This window comes from Danio aesculapii, chromosome 1, assembly GCF_903798145.1.
Source record: "Danio aesculapii chromosome 1, fDanAes4.1, whole genome shotgun sequence".
NCBI classification, from domain to species: domain Eukaryota; kingdom Metazoa; phylum Chordata; class Actinopteri; order Cypriniformes; family Danionidae; genus Danio; species Danio aesculapii.
In genome coordinates this window covers 34,625,368-34,641,383 of record NC_079435.1, presented here as the reverse complement: position 1 = coordinate 34,641,383, position 16,016 = coordinate 34,625,368, and the positions used below count along the sequence as shown (strand labels likewise).

Below are 16,016 nucleotides of genomic sequence, written 5' to 3'. Positions count from 1 at the left end.
GTTATCAAAAATTTGATAAAATAAAACAAATATGTACATATAAATAAAAAAATGTTATTCAATAACTAATAATCCAGTTAATCCAGAAACACAGAGATATTATTATATTTCTATATTTTATATATTAGTATTTTTTTATTAATATATTCAATACTGTTCAAGTGTATTAACTCATTTCGATCTTTTGCTGTAGTGTGTCAATAAATAATGTTGCTCTTAAATCCAACAAGTTGAGATTTTTGTTTGCAGAAGGTATTTGACAGCAGTACAGTCACTTGTTTAAAAATGCTATGAAGTCAGTATTATTATTTTTTTTGATGACATAAATATTTATCAATTAATTTCTATTAACTAAATTAAATCAACATTTGGTGTGACCATTATTTGTGTTTAAAATGTCTTCCAGTCAGACTGAATGAGACGAACTCTGTGTGGAGCACTGTCTGATGTCAAACTACTTCTGCAATCAAAAACCTCTCTGGAGTATTACAATTAATAGAAAAATAGTTTGGAAATATAAAGTGATATTTCCTGCTGACACAATACACCAAAAGGGTTTGCACAGTATTGTAAATATGCACAATCACTTAATAATGTATTTATTTATTATTATTATATATTTTTATCTTAGCATGCTGAAATTCTGATAAGGAAAGCTTGACAAGAAGCATACAGGAGATACAAAATTTGTTTTAGGACATTAAACAAACATTTCACACTATCCAGGAAAGACATGAATGATGTTTGTTTTGCAATTATTGCAATTGCAATGTTTAAATACGCCAATGTTTAATAAACCTTTACCTTGATGGTTTAATTAAACTTGCATGTTTATTACAAACAAAAATTTTGATTATGTTTCGTCTGAACATAACCATTGATTACTAGTAGTTTTATGGATTTTATTTTTGAAAACTTCCAGCAAGAAACTCTTAGTTAATTGAAACCCTGCTGTTTCAGAATGAAATATTGCATTTCTTAGTAAGTACAATAACTTTTCAAGTACTTTACGAAGACTGAGTGTCATTTTGGTCTCTGATCTCTAGCTTTCAAACAAAACTTACGGATCAGATTTAAAATTTTCATATACATGATTAGATGTGTCCAAGGTCAAATTTTATAATATTAGTTGTTTTCAACTGATATGTACATATAGTTAAAGGCAAAAGTATTAGCCTTGTGAAATATTTACCAAGTGATGTTTAACAGAACAAGGACATTTTCTTCTTGAGAAAGCCTTATTTTTTTTTTAGTTGAGCTGGAATAAACACAATAAAACAACAACAACAAAAAGCCTTCACCTAATTACCTAGTTGAGCTTTTAAATTGCACTTTAAGCTGTATATTATTATCTTGTAAAATAACTAGAAAAAACACGGCAAAGACAAAATAAACTAGTTATTAGAAATTAGTCGTTAAATCTAAACTAAACAGCGCTTGGGAAATAGTTTTTAAATAATGAAAATGCCATGATAATTTTGAAATCCATGAAAAACAAAGTTAGGTGCAAACATTATGGTTCTGTTGTAAATATTAGAACAGATATAGCTAGGACGGTATTAATCATTTTATTCAGGTATTTTTTTAATACAAGTATACATAGACAACACTGAAACAAATATTTAGATTTTTTAAGTTAATAGCCTAAACTTTCAATATAAAACTGTTCCAAATGTATTACTTAATAGTTAATATTATACCCAAGCATAAACTGTGCTTGATAAGCGGACCGATATTTCAGTTTCACAGAGAATATTCAGTTTGTGTTGTGGCAGCATCACCTACTGGTCATTCAAAAAATACACACACTCCACATGGGCCATTCAACGGTTGTATTTATTGTAGTTGCACAATTTTTTTTTCGTTCTCAGTACAAGCTTATTCATTCAGATGAGCCACTGAAAAAGTCATGCTAAAGAGGAGTTGATATGTAGAGCTTCACGAATAAACACTCCCCCAGCACGTTTCACTCCAGTGCCTGATTTCTATCTAATGGTAACTCTTTAACACTGATCCAAAAATAACACATGGTACTATAGTTATATGACTATACACAAACAGGAAATAAAACGCAAGAATGACTGTACAGACCTCATTGAGGAGAACGACACAATTCAGAAAAGATTGGAATGTCCTGTCAATACAATCTATGCTTATATATATATATATAAAGGAGAACTCAATAATACATTAAACATTTTTTAGAACGTATTTAGTTCTGTCTGTGAATTTTCAGACCATATAACATCATTATATTTATATATCATTTACAATCGGAAACTCATTCAAATTTAACAAGGGGTGATGTGTGTAACTCTTGCAGTGCTAAAATACTTTCTGTTATTTGTTGATCTGACTGTAAACACTATTGGCTCAATGGCATATGGGGGAGTGTGGAAAATGGTTGTCATTTCTTTAACATATGTATTTATTTGATCAATTTAAACACTTCATTACTAAAGCAAGAAAGAAAAACATGAAATAAATAGAAGCACAGTTTCATGGGTTCAGAAATCACCACACTCAGGCATTATTATAGTCACATATATGTACACACGCACACATTGTTTCATAAAACGGTTCTTGGGTTGTGTTTAGGTGACCAGCTTAACATCTATGGAATGTGATATGGAAAGCTGAAAAAGGCCCATGCTATTTATGGGCCATACAGAATCTTACGTGACTGAAAATACACTGTAACACAACAAATAAATGAGTCACAGAACTTTCCTCATCTCAGTTTTTTTTCTTCTCTTTGTTGCTAAATATTCATCTATTTAAATAGTCAAATCTAACACCACTTAAAGGCTAAAACCAGTTGCAGGACATTAAAGGAACAGTGGAACATTTCACTCTATGACCATTTAAGGTGTGAACGGATATTGGTTGTGTAGTTATTGCAATTTCAAAGTAATGAAAAAAGGAAACACCTCTGATGTTTGTCTGCCATCATCCTTCACTTATACATTACGCTAGATAATACCAAAATAAATTAGAGATATTTTATTTCACACATTTTCTTTTTTAAAAGGGTGTGATAAAGAGACCAATCATGGTTTGTTGTTGCAAAGAGAAACAGGCAAAAAAGAATAAAACACACACAACGTCTGAACATACAGGAGGCATAGCAGCAGGCAATGCAGAGGTTTGATCAACCTCAAAAAAAAAGAGAAGATAAAATACATTAAATAAATTAATAATACAACAAAATAGTGTCATTCCCAGTCAGGAATATTATTTTGTGAAAGGGCACTCATAACTGCTTATTTCCTATGCGCAAATAACCATAACAGAGCATTTTGTGCTGTTTGTTTTGGTGACTTTTGCTCTCGTCAAGAACTGGTTTGATTGGTCAGGTCACGGTAAGGTGCATGCAGGAGACTTAATGAGGCAAAGCGACCAGGATATCCACGTAGTTGACAGGGAAGAACCCAGATTGCCCGTTCACCATTCCTTCATACCAATTGTCGTCAATCTTGCTGGTTAAGGTGATGATGTCACCTTCCTTGAAGCCAAGCTCACCCTCATTTTCTGGGTCAAAATCGTAAAGTGCCCGACAGCAAGGCTGGTCCATTGGAGCTGAAACAAACAAGATTCTTTAGCATACAGACCAAAAAAAAAAAAAAAAAAAAAAAAAAAAAAATTGATTTATTCATTCAAATTATTAATATTATTGCTTTACCTGGTGACCGAGAAGGACCACTGTGGCCAATACTCCCATTGTGATTCTCACTGAAATCCAAAGAGGTGCGAGGTTTGGGCACATAATCTCTTTTTGGCTTACAAGATGCCTCTCTTATTCTGTGAAAAGAAAAGAGAAGGGAAAAAAAAGTTTAGACCGTACTAGACCTCATAAATTAGTAAAATGCATTTATATAATAATAATAATTCTAGAATTGGGAGTACATTTTTAAAACAATTTAATAATTTGCATACGTGTCTATCCTTACATTCTGGTCAACTCTGTTACATCGGTTATAAAAAGGCAGAATAATCTGTAAAGCACTGATAGAGAAAGCATGTGACTAGCTCCAAGTGATTTAATTTGCTCTGGCAGGAAAGTCTAGAAAGCATTGAGTGATGACATTACTTTTCTGTCATCAATTACAAAACTAAATACAAAATGTTTAGGATACACCAATAGTAGATAAGCAGCTTGAACTAAATGAAGCTAGGTGATGGCATCATTTCCTCTGCAGTTTCAGACAAATATTTAGGCTAGTCTTAGACTAAACTGCATGTTTTAGCGGTCTAAACTGAAAATAATTAGCAGTAACATCTTAATTAGTTTCAGAAACACAGGTTTCTTTATAACTTAAAGGCATCTTTGGATATCTTTCTTTTCTGTGGATATAAATAAGCCACTGCACTGGTCCATAGCATACTTGGATGTAGGTGCAAGTCTTTGACAACACGTAAAAAAAAAACAAACAAACCTTGAGATGGTATAACAGAAAATTGTCCAAAGTTTTTTCCAAACCTCAGGTGAATACATTATCATTTTTGGGTGAACTATCCCTTTATAAATTGTTTAGTAAGGATTTAATATTTTAACTCTATGGTTTGTTCCAGAATCCAGACCTGTCCTCGATCTTGCTGGACAGCTGCTGAAGGATCTCTGCCGCCTGTCTGTGGTAGTTGACTTGAGCTTGGACCAGAGCAGAAAGCTGACTCACTTGTTCAATCTGGTGAAACACAGTTAGAACATTAATAACTATTACACATGAACACAAATAACGCCTCGATGATCGCACGTGAAGGTCAAGACTAGCAAACAATGGCTACATTTACATGCACCCTTACAATGCAATCACAACAGTACTGTGAAGTACTGCGAGCGAGTTCATGTAAACAATACTGTGGTTATGATGAAGTTCATGTTTGGAGTTATCATAAGTCACAGTAAAATATGTAGAGCACTGCATTTTTCATCTGACTACACGCGCATGCATGGGTCGAAAACATGCTGGATCAGAAGAAGCCACACTTCATGGCATCATGCACTCAGATGTTCGGGAATATACCATTCTGGCATTTCCGATCACCAACAAAACGCATGATGCCCATGTTATGTAATGTTATATGCATAATCTCAGATTCCTGAGCTTCCCAGAAGTGTGGCTTCTAGGAAAAGAGGGAGACCGTGTACCCTAGGACTGGCCAACAGGTCCATGTACGCCGGGAGCACTTGAAGCCTATTTTAAAAGCAAAAACATCATAACTCTTAACAAACGATTCTAATAATGGCAGGAATCATGTAAACGGCACTGAAAAAGGTTTGCCCGTGTCAAGTAAACATCTTAATCATTACTTTGAGTATTGGCAGCAATCAGACTGCCAACCATGTAAACATAGCCATTGGATGAGATGCAGTGATCAATGGAAAAGGGTGAAACCTGTGAAGTAAGAGGAAAGAAAGACTCACTGGACACAGCATATGACACAAAAGGCACAGATAAAGCACAATCAGAGTCTACAGAAGCATGAAATGGATGGTGAGCAAGTGCAAGCAGAGGACAGGTCACAGATCTTACATCGTTCTCCAAAAGATTAAACATGCTTTGTTCAGCAATATCCTTGGAGTCGTCAAACTTCTCCAGGGCCTGTTTGATCTCATCGTCTGTGACTTTTCCTTGCCTTTTCTTCTTATAGTCAAAGTCCAACCGTCGCCCCTCCAGCTTCTTCAGGTGATGCTGTCATGAAACATGGAAAATGAAAACTGTTGTCCAGTTACTGAACTCTAGTGACACATTCAGTTACACTGATGTAGATTCTAATGCGGTGCCTCTATTAAAGTGTTAGTTCATCAAAAAAATTTAAATAAGGTTATTTACTGACCCTCATGTTGTTCCAAACCCCCAAGACCTTTATTCATCTTCTGAATACAAATTAAAATACTTCAGGTGAAATCTGAGAGCTCCCTCTATAGTCTATAGAGATCCTCTATAGACAGTAAGGTTCCAGACCAGTCCAAAAAAAGTACCAAAAACATCTTCGAGACGTATTGTCTTCATAATTGGAATATTTTCAAGCTACAAGAATACTTTTGTGCACACATAAAGAAAAATGACTTTATTCAACAGTTTCTTCTCCTCAGTGTCAGTATAGGTTGTGCATTTACATACTGTACCACTAATGTATTACCTCGGATGCTTTGTTTCAAACAAAGAGGATCGAGGAAGTTGAACACAGACACTAGGGAGGTTGTGGTGATATGCTTGTACAATAAACTGATATTGATGATAAGATACTGCTGAATTATTTTTTATGTTTATTCTTGTAGCTGAATTTTATTCCGATTCAGAATCGCTGATGCATATGGTCTGTTTCGAGGATGTTACCTTTCTGGACAATTCAGGGACCTTGCCGTTTACGGAGGATGACGGAGCTCTAGAATTTCACCTAAAATGTCTTCATTTGGATTGACATGACGGTGAGTGATTAATAACATGATTTTCATTTTTGGGTGTACAAACTCTTTAAAATGGCTGGAACTAGGAACTCTCAAAATTAGGATACATAATCTTACTAATCTAAAATTCACAAGCAGACTTTAAATGTTTAAGCATAAATTATGATTGTCCTTCAATTCTGAATAGACAAAGAAAATAATTTTATTAAAGTTTAATTTACTTTATTTAATTTTTATAAACGTTATTTACTAGAGACTCTGAAATGTTAATCAATTTGAAAAAAAAGAAGTTAAGAATCTGAATGATTTATTTATTTATTTTTAAATCTGAATGATGCAATTATTCATTTATAAAGTCCTTAATTCATTACTGAATAAATTAGTCCTTGAATGAATATCAAGAAATAATGATTCATGGCTGTTTATGGGGAATACTGTTCTTTTACATTTACAGGCAATGACATTGCCAAACTTAACCTTGTTCATAGAGATCCAGGGGATGAAAAACACTAAAAATGCCATGCCAGTAGTGTGTGATGTTCTTTACAAATTAACATGCATGCACACAAATACTGGCACAAGAGTATAGACTAAATGTAATATGCATGTTCATGACATCCGAGTTTTTTGAAAAGTACACTTGTGTAGTTTAGCTGAGAGAAGGTACAATCTTCAAAAATGTTCACTTTGAGACTCCTTTTCAAAAGTTGTAACAACTTCTAATGATGTTATTAACACAATCTTTATTTGAAGCATCAAGTTACTTTCTTTTTTACTTCATCTTGAGCTACTGTAGAATCAGAGTGTGTATACGGAACAAATGTTAAACTTTCCAGGACTTTGGTGATCATTTGACTTTATGCGACACAGAAATTATGATTTTATTGTGTGGTTGAAGGACTGATGTTATAAAATCCAATACACACCTTATTAACCATTAAATGGGATTTAGCAATTTGCTGGGTGTTCAATTCAGTATATAGTTTTCTCCCATACCCAGTCCAACAACTTCACAAAAACAATCCACACTTAAATGTGACAACAGAAACAGAACATTGGCAATGTAGCTATTTACATGAGTTGTAATGGCGAGTCATTAAATGCCATGATTAATGCTAGGCTGTGACACTAATTGAATTAAGATGTGGCTCAGAACTATTTCAGAGCATTTAAATGAGTCTAAATTATGCATGTTTGCTGAACAATATACCGTTTCCCCTCCATTTACAATGAAATTCCACAATGCAAAAGAAAAGCAACTATGATTTTACACCTTGAGGGCACAAAACAAGACATTTTTATAAATTATAAGACAGAGTCTTACAGGATGACTATATTTTAATGACAAAACTATTGCTTTAGAAGTGTTTTCATGTCTCACCTGGATTTCTTTTAAGTCTTTATCATGAATATTCTGCAAGGGATCAATAAAGTTTTGCTTGACCTCCATGTCTAGAGCATCTTTTACTTCACCAAGCTCTCGCATGGCTTCTCCAACATCAATCAGAGCCACCCCTGTGAAACACAAGAATACAACACATGCTTTACTTTCAGAGGCAAAACTGTTACGCACAGATTTCTCAATACAGACAACAGGGTATTCATAAATGTAGGGTTTGTCATATGCAATAAGCTGGTATACTCAAATTAGGCAGCTCAAGAACATTTAAAGGGAAAGGCTGCAATTGAAATCATCTACTTATAAATATATATATATATATATAAACACACACGATGGCTTGTTCTGTGAGAATTGAAAAAAATATAACTTAAAGGGGCTAATAATTTTGACCTTAAAATGGTTCTTAAATTTAAAACTCCTTTTATTCTAGCCAAAATAAAACAAATAAGACTTTCTCCAGAAGAAAAAAAAATATTATCAGACATACTGTGAAAATTTCCTTTCTCTATTAAACATCATTTGGGAAATATTTAAAAAAGAAAAAAAAAATTCAAAGGGGGGCTAATAATTCTGACTTCAAATAAATAAATAAATAAATAAATAAATAAATAAATAAATAAATAAATAAATAAATAAATATAATTTTAAACCTTCAAAAACAATATTAAATGTGCTCTAATCTGCAAACAGTGATTACTGTGTTTGCAAATTTTGAGGCTTTGCATCATGATTATGAAATAGTGCTGTTGAATGATTAATCATGATTAAATTCCATCCAAAATGTAAATTTGCATTTACACAATTTCTGTGTGCATATATTATTTATATGTATATGCATATAAATATAAACAAACACATACACTCATACGTGTGTGAATGTATTTCAGAAAATGTAAAAATACATACATAATATATATGCATGTGCAGTGAATGTTTATTATGTGAATGCAGACTTTTGTTATGGATACGATTAATCGTTTAAAGGCCCTATTCAAAAAGGAATGACCATATATTTAAAAACATTTATAATTTCACTAGATTACCAGTTAAACTCAGTTTAACTGATTTCAAGCATTATGCACAGATAAATGATCTACTTTTCCATGTGTAAAATGTGTTCGTGTGTAATGACAGTACAGATAAAGCCACATTGAACTTGCAAAGCTAAATTGTTCCTCATAGTGTTACCCAACAGATGTGTCATTGACCAATCATTTCTTTGAAACATGTCGGTTTCACACCAAATGATCTTCACTTGTGAAAACATCTTTGATCATTTGGGTTGTGCTTCGTGTTGAACTATGTTTGCAGTCTGAAATTTAGATTTGTTGGTGTGTTAAATCTGTGATACTATCTAAACACTACCAAGTTTACATTATTACTATTAATGAATTAAGATAGCTGTGGATTTTTGCTTTTTACATGGAAGCAGAGAGATGATAAATTGTTTATATTTTAATCAAGCAACCATGAGCTTGTTGCAGAGGCAAATGACCTCACTATAGCAGATAATTTCCATTTTTCTACAAAGTATGCATTACCAAAGCTGGATTCCTCCCCAAGTTCCCTGCCAGCCTTTTGCATGGCCTCTCCCAGGGTTGTTTCAGTCTGTGTGTAGCCGGGACCTTTATCTCCTCCACGAATTTTAGACATGGAGCTCATCATGCTCATCTTGGCACGAGTTGCTACATAAACAAACAGCACAAATAAGACACAACCATACATTAAATGACATGTTTATTTAGTAAATTACTGATATACCAAAAAGCACCTCCATTACCTGGATTTGGCTGAAGGTACTCTGTTGTCTTCGTCATAATGTCTAATACTGCCCTTGTGGTCGTGTCAACTTTCTATAATACAGTAAAGAAGAAGAAGAAGAAGAAGGAAAAAAAAATTGAACATTTATAATACAGGGAGGTATAATTAATTTCCCATACAGCAAAAGCAGTATTTGACACAATAATAATCATTTAAATACCCTTATGTTGTTCCACACCCCTAAGAAATTAGTACATCTCCAGAACTATAAAATACTATACTATAAAAAACTGTAATAAAATAAATAAAATATAACTGTAATAAAATAAATAAAAGTAGTTTATAATTTAATTTAATCATTTATTCTGGTTATTTTAATGATGAATTTTCAGCTTCATTACTCCAGTTAGAGTCACATGATCCTTCAGATATCACTCTAATAGCTGTTATTGTTCTTATTTTTATTAATGGTAATAGTAATAATAGCAATAGCAATAATGACTTGAGTAATAATTTCATTTGAAAATACATACAATAATAAAAATTATTTAATTAATTATTATCAATTATCAATATTTATCAATAAGTATTTAACATTTTTCTTTTACATTTAATAAATGCTGCCTTGACAAAAAGAATAATTTTATTTAAATTATTAAATAAAATTGATAATCAAAAAAAAAAAAAAAAAAAAAAAAAAAAACACACACCAAACTTTTGACCGGTAGTGTACATACATACATAAACCTGAACGAGCGCGCACGCATACACACACATAACCACACAATCACACACGCACACAAACATACACTGTAAAAACTATTTTTGCACACACACTAGTTTAAAAAAAAAAAAAAAAAAAAAAAAACAAAGAAAAATGTACCCAAACGCTTCAAGCATTTGTAAAGATAAAATAATAAAACCATAGTAATTGAGTCCTCTGAAGAAACTGTGTCATTTCATATTACTATTCGATTTAAATTGATAAGGAACTTCACATGTAAACTCTGTTTATATGCTGATCAATATTTACAGCATCCATACATTTAATATGTCTCTTTTATCTGACAAAAACAGTTCAAGTCATGGAGCTGTTAAATAATAAAGACAGAGATCTAGGTGAACAGACCTTCAGTAGAGGGACAGAAATCTCCCAGATTAGCTACAGTTTAGAAATAAATGAAAGATTTTGGAGAATGAAGGGTGAGTAAATCTTTTATTTGGAGTCGACTAACTATAGGTCAAGTTAAGTGCTATAAAAGACAAATACATCACCGCACTGTGTTTATATATGATTTGTAGTGCTCTGGTGGTACCATTGTTGCCTACAATTCCTTTTTCGTTGACATCCATTCACCCATCCCAACTATCTTTGTATTGCATTTTTATGTGAAGTTTCATAAACCAAATTTCGAGAGGAGCACGTGATATGATTGAGCACGTCTGGCCACTCATCTGTAATCAGTAATAATCCAATCAGAGCGATCCTAGTTTACTATAAATGGATCATTTTCTCCCTAATGTTTTATCTTTATTTGGAAGAATCCCCCCTTCCACCCCATCTCCTCCTTTTCCTCCCTTTTCAAAAGGGGGAACTCTCGAGACCTACCTGATCTCGGATCCCCTGATATGCTTATCGACCGGGCGGGAGCCCTGGGCTCAAAGATCTCCGAGCTCAGGGTTCTCTCCCGGGACAGCATGCCAAACCAGCTTTATACGCCAAGCATATCTAAGTGGGAACTCTTGAAATAACATTAGGGAGTGTAATCTTTTTTGGAATTAGGCTTTATAAATGTGACCTTGAACCACAGAACAAGTCTTGTTTCCACTGGTATATTTTTGGCAAAATTTTAGATTTTTCTTTTTTGAAAAAAATCAAGTAAAGATCAAATTCCTTAAGGATTTTTTTGTGAATTTCCAACTGTAATTGTATCAAAATGTAATTTTTTAAAATTATTAAGGTGTATTGCTAAAAACTTTTCGAATTCTCTCATTTTTTTAAAACTTTTTTTAACCTTCAGATTCCAGATTTTCAAGTAATTGTATCACAGCCAAATATAGTCCTATCCCAACAAACCATCCCATCAATGGAAATCTTATTAATAAAAAAAGATGCATAAATGTGATGTATAAAAAGAGTTTTATATTTTTGACACTTCTGACATCAAACATTCTCAGAGCTATGCTTCTTCAGAACTCTCACTGAAGGTAACTTACCTTTTCCATTTCCGTAAAGTCTTCATCTAATTTAGTTCCCTCTGCCCCTCCAACCTTCTCACTGACTCTCTGCAAAATGAAAACAACACGTTTATTTTCATTTGATTTATTTCATTTTCCTTTTGACAATTCTGAAATATATCCTAAGATTAACTGCTTCACAGTTTCAGTCCACAATACACTGGTTTCTAACCCTGCCTCTGGTGCATTACTAGTACATGTTTTGATGTCTCCTTTGTTTGAAATAAATAGTTTACTAGGAAGCCAACAAAATGTCCAATGTTGGAGTATTACATGTACATGGTTGGCCTAATTGAACAAACAGGTCATAAACCTTTCCACACAGCACAATTCAATGACAATGAATAACATGAAATGTCTTGTAGACCATGGAGTTGATTTCCAAGTACCTAAAATGCAAAGCAAACTGAATATATATAGCGTTTTAAACGTATATTGATGAACACCTAAACGCACTTTACAATCACATGAGGGGGTCTCTTCTAAACACCATCAATGTGCACTTGGATGATGTGATGGCAGTCACAAGTTTAGGCACTCCAGTGCTTCACCACACACCAGATACAGGTGGAGAGGAGAAAAAGTTATAGAGCCAATTCAGTGTGGGGGATTAACAGTAGGTTATTACAGGCAAAGAATGGCTGAATTTAGACAGTTGGGTTTATGAAAAGTGGTATGGGATTATTACAGAACACAAAAGTCCAAGAGCACAAGTCCAAAATCTCAGTTTAACATCTCACCCAAAAAATGGTGCTTCTTACAACAAATGTCCCCATGGCTACACTTTAGCACCAACTTAGATCACAGGTTGAGCAGCTCCGGCTTGCATTACTAACACCAATTCCAACTTTTCCTAGATTGTCTCCCATCCAGTAAATGACCAGGCTCAATCCTGCTACGCTTCAGTGGGTGACCAGGCTTGGGCTAGAGTGACATGGCTGCACCCATCAAAATAATTAATGTAAACATGTTGTTCAGAATTAGTGAAATGGCCAAAATATGAGAAATAGCACAAAGAGCACATGATGGCTAGCCTAAACATAGCCTATGTGTTGCCTTTTGCAACAGATTTTTAGGAAAAGTCAAGGCCTGAACAGCGTCTTTTGAAACCGAGCCATTATATAAAATTATTGACAGGCATGTCATTACGTCATACTAGAAGTAATTGCACCAAGATCTACCTAAAACAAAGGATGCTTTATTCAACACCACACTCCTTTTAATTCAATTTACTTTGTGAAGTTTCACAAACTAATTTCGAGAGGAGCACGTGCTATGATCGACTACAGCTGATCCTTATCGCTAATCAATAGCTAGCCTATCAGATCATTCTAAAACTACTATAAATATTCTGCCTAAACATTACCTATCTTCGCTTTTGGAAAACTCCCCTCTATCCTTCCCTTCTTCCTCCTCCTCATTTTATGATTAGGCTACACGGCAGCTCAGTGGCTAGCGCTACTGACTCGCAACAGGAGGGCCAAAGGTTCAAGTTCTAATTGAGCCAGTCGGCATACACACACACACACACACACACACACACACACACACACACACACACACACACACACACACACACACACACACACACACACATACATATATATATACATATATATACACACACATACATACACTGAATCAATCAGAAACTACATATTAGCCAAAGCATAATCGGGGCACTCAAGAAATACCTGATCTCGTATCCCTCCTAACGCTCATTGACCAGGCGGGAACCTTGGGCTCATCCATCTCTGAGCTTAGGGTTCTCTCCCGGGACAGCATGCCAAACCTGCTATTATAGTCGAGCATTATCTAAACGTAAACTCTTGAAATCTTATTTATATAGTGCTTTTTACAATGTAGATAGTGTCACAGCAGCTCAACATAGATAAAGTTCTAGTCAATTAAAAAAATGCTATGCAAATGTTGAAACGCAACATTTGCAACTCCATCTATGCACAGCTCCATCAATCCCAAACTAAGCAAGGTGACAGTGGAGAAAGAAACTTCACCCATTGACTTAAGTAAAATAACATTGTGTGAAAATTTCTTTAAATATTTTAAATGACATATTTATTATTCTCCAAGCTGACACAGAGGACTCTCTTCAGAGGAATCCCTTCATGGGCAGGTTTTTAATTTCTTTACACATCCACCTAACATGATAGAATTTCACATTGTAAACCAAAAGACATTGATCACAAGCATCTAATTTGGATATTAAAAGGGTTAAATTATGCTAAAATGAACATTCCGTCATTAATTACTGACCCTCATCCTCAGAGTGTGTGTTTACTATGGGCAGTATGAGCTAATGCCATTAGAGTCAGCAGCATAACACACACACACACACACACACATGCACACACGCGCACCCACACACACACGCGCGCACACACACACACTCGCGTCATATTGCCCATGATGAAAATGCACACCCTAACTAAAGTTGAAGACAAAAGGAAAACAAAGTTGTTTTTACAGGTTTTTTGGCAAACAAAAATTTTCTTGTAGCTTCGTCGGACTACAGTTGACTCACTGAAGTCACATGGAATGTTGTCGGTTCCTTTTCTGGACTTTGAACGTCTCTGGACTGTTTCTGTTCATGGAACAGTCTCAGGGGATTGTAATGACATTAGGGTAAACATTAGGGGACACGTGTGTGTTTTGTTTGTAAAGTAATTGGGCATAAAAACTGTCGGTTTTAAATGTGTAATAGAAATACATTTTTATTTTAGTTCAGGTAAGTAATTAATAACAAAGTTCAGACTTAAAGTAACAAAACTTAACAGGTGTGACTTACTGGTTCTCACTAAAAGGTCCTTCTGTAAATGTTTAATCTATTAAAGGTGATTACTGTAGTAATATACTAAAATAGCACTTCAACAGAAAGCTAATTCTACACATGACTAGTCTGCTAATCCAAGTGAATGCTAAATATATAAAATATTTAATTATATATTGAGTATATCATTTAATTATTTAAAGCTCTGCTGTTTGTTGTCATTTGAAAATGATACGATCACTATTGCAGTATACTTAAATACTTACAAACCATTAAACTTCTTCCCTTGTCTGCCAAAGATATGACTTTGCTACAGGCTTTACTCACAGCTACATACTTAAACTGAACACCTTCTCTCTCAAGATTCAGCCATCACTGTGCTAAGAAGATTTGAGGGCAAAGATACTAATAAATCCCATGGGATTGGAACAAAATGGCCACCAAGGAAGATGGTGAAAGGCTCAAAACAAATTATTAGTCACAGGGAAGATGGATGACTAATGAAAAACTAATTAAAGCTAAGCAAACACAGTGAAATCAGGCATTTATGACGGACATAAGCATGTAAAACAACCATGGTGATTGCGGGAGATTTGGAGGTACTTTTTATTAATGCTATTTTATTAATGCTATTATTTATTAAATCTATTTTTAATGTGAAATGTAAAAAAACAAACAAAACAAAACAAAAAAATGCTGATTATGTAAGATGAAGAAAATAAAATGTAAATGTGGACACAGATAAGCAATTAATTAGATTAACATCAACTGTTCTACACAATAGCTCTTTTAAAACGATTGAACAGTATAATTACAAATAAAATATATTGAATATTATGCAACCAATTCAGTCAATCACTTTAACCAGGGCCAATTAAAACGGGCAAACAAATTAAATGGGATCGATTCAACAAATGACATTCACTATAAAATAAAAGATTATCTTTCACTTGGGTGAACTTCCCTTTCATAAATGACTTTCCTGTTAAGATCTGGGAGCCCATAAATGAATGAATGATTTCATTTTCGACGGAAAGCATACAGTAGCAAGGGTGTTTAATCTCTGTTGACCCATGCCATTTCATTAAAAAGAAATGATCATAAATCAAAATACTGATGGATGACCGCACTATCCCAGCCTCATTTTTAAAATGATTACTGGCCTACATTTCCTCCTCCATCATTAATCCTAGTCTGGTATCATAGCAAGGAAAAGAAAATGAATGCTGATTACAGTACTTAAACGCAGGCTTGTTATTACTGAAAGTTTCCCCCCTGGAAAATGTTTTTCATCACATGTTTATTAAATACACAGAAAAACCCCCAAAACAAAACTATATGTTTAATAACCTTGATGGGAATGACATTCTAGAAGTATTCGCTTTGAACTATTATAAATAAAAACTGAACAAGGT

General features: G+C 33.9%; 1 protein-coding gene across 1 annotated transcript in view; it reads right to left on the bottom strand.

The window, feature by feature from the left end:
• Positions 1-1,823: 1,823 nt before the first annotated feature.
• The window catches only part of sh3gl2a (SH3 domain containing GRB2 like 2a, endophilin A1), a 30,694-nt gene continuing 16,501 nt past the window's right edge, over positions 1,824-16,016 (bottom strand). The window contains exons 2-9 of the mRNA XM_056459117.1: positions 11,793-11,861; positions 9,595-9,667; positions 9,356-9,499; positions 7,794-7,927; positions 5,535-5,693; positions 4,582-4,685; positions 3,683-3,801; positions 1,824-3,579 (exon numbers count right to left, since the gene is read on the bottom strand). Coding sequence (XP_056315092.1) covers positions 3,383-3,579; positions 3,683-3,801; positions 4,582-4,685; positions 5,535-5,693; positions 7,794-7,927; positions 9,356-9,499; positions 9,595-9,667; positions 11,793-11,861 — 999 coding nt within the window. The 3' untranslated portion in view covers positions 1,824-3,382. The remainder of the gene's footprint in view (positions 3,580-3,682; positions 3,802-4,581; positions 4,686-5,534; positions 5,694-7,793; positions 7,928-9,355; positions 9,500-9,594; positions 9,668-11,792; positions 11,862-16,016) is intronic.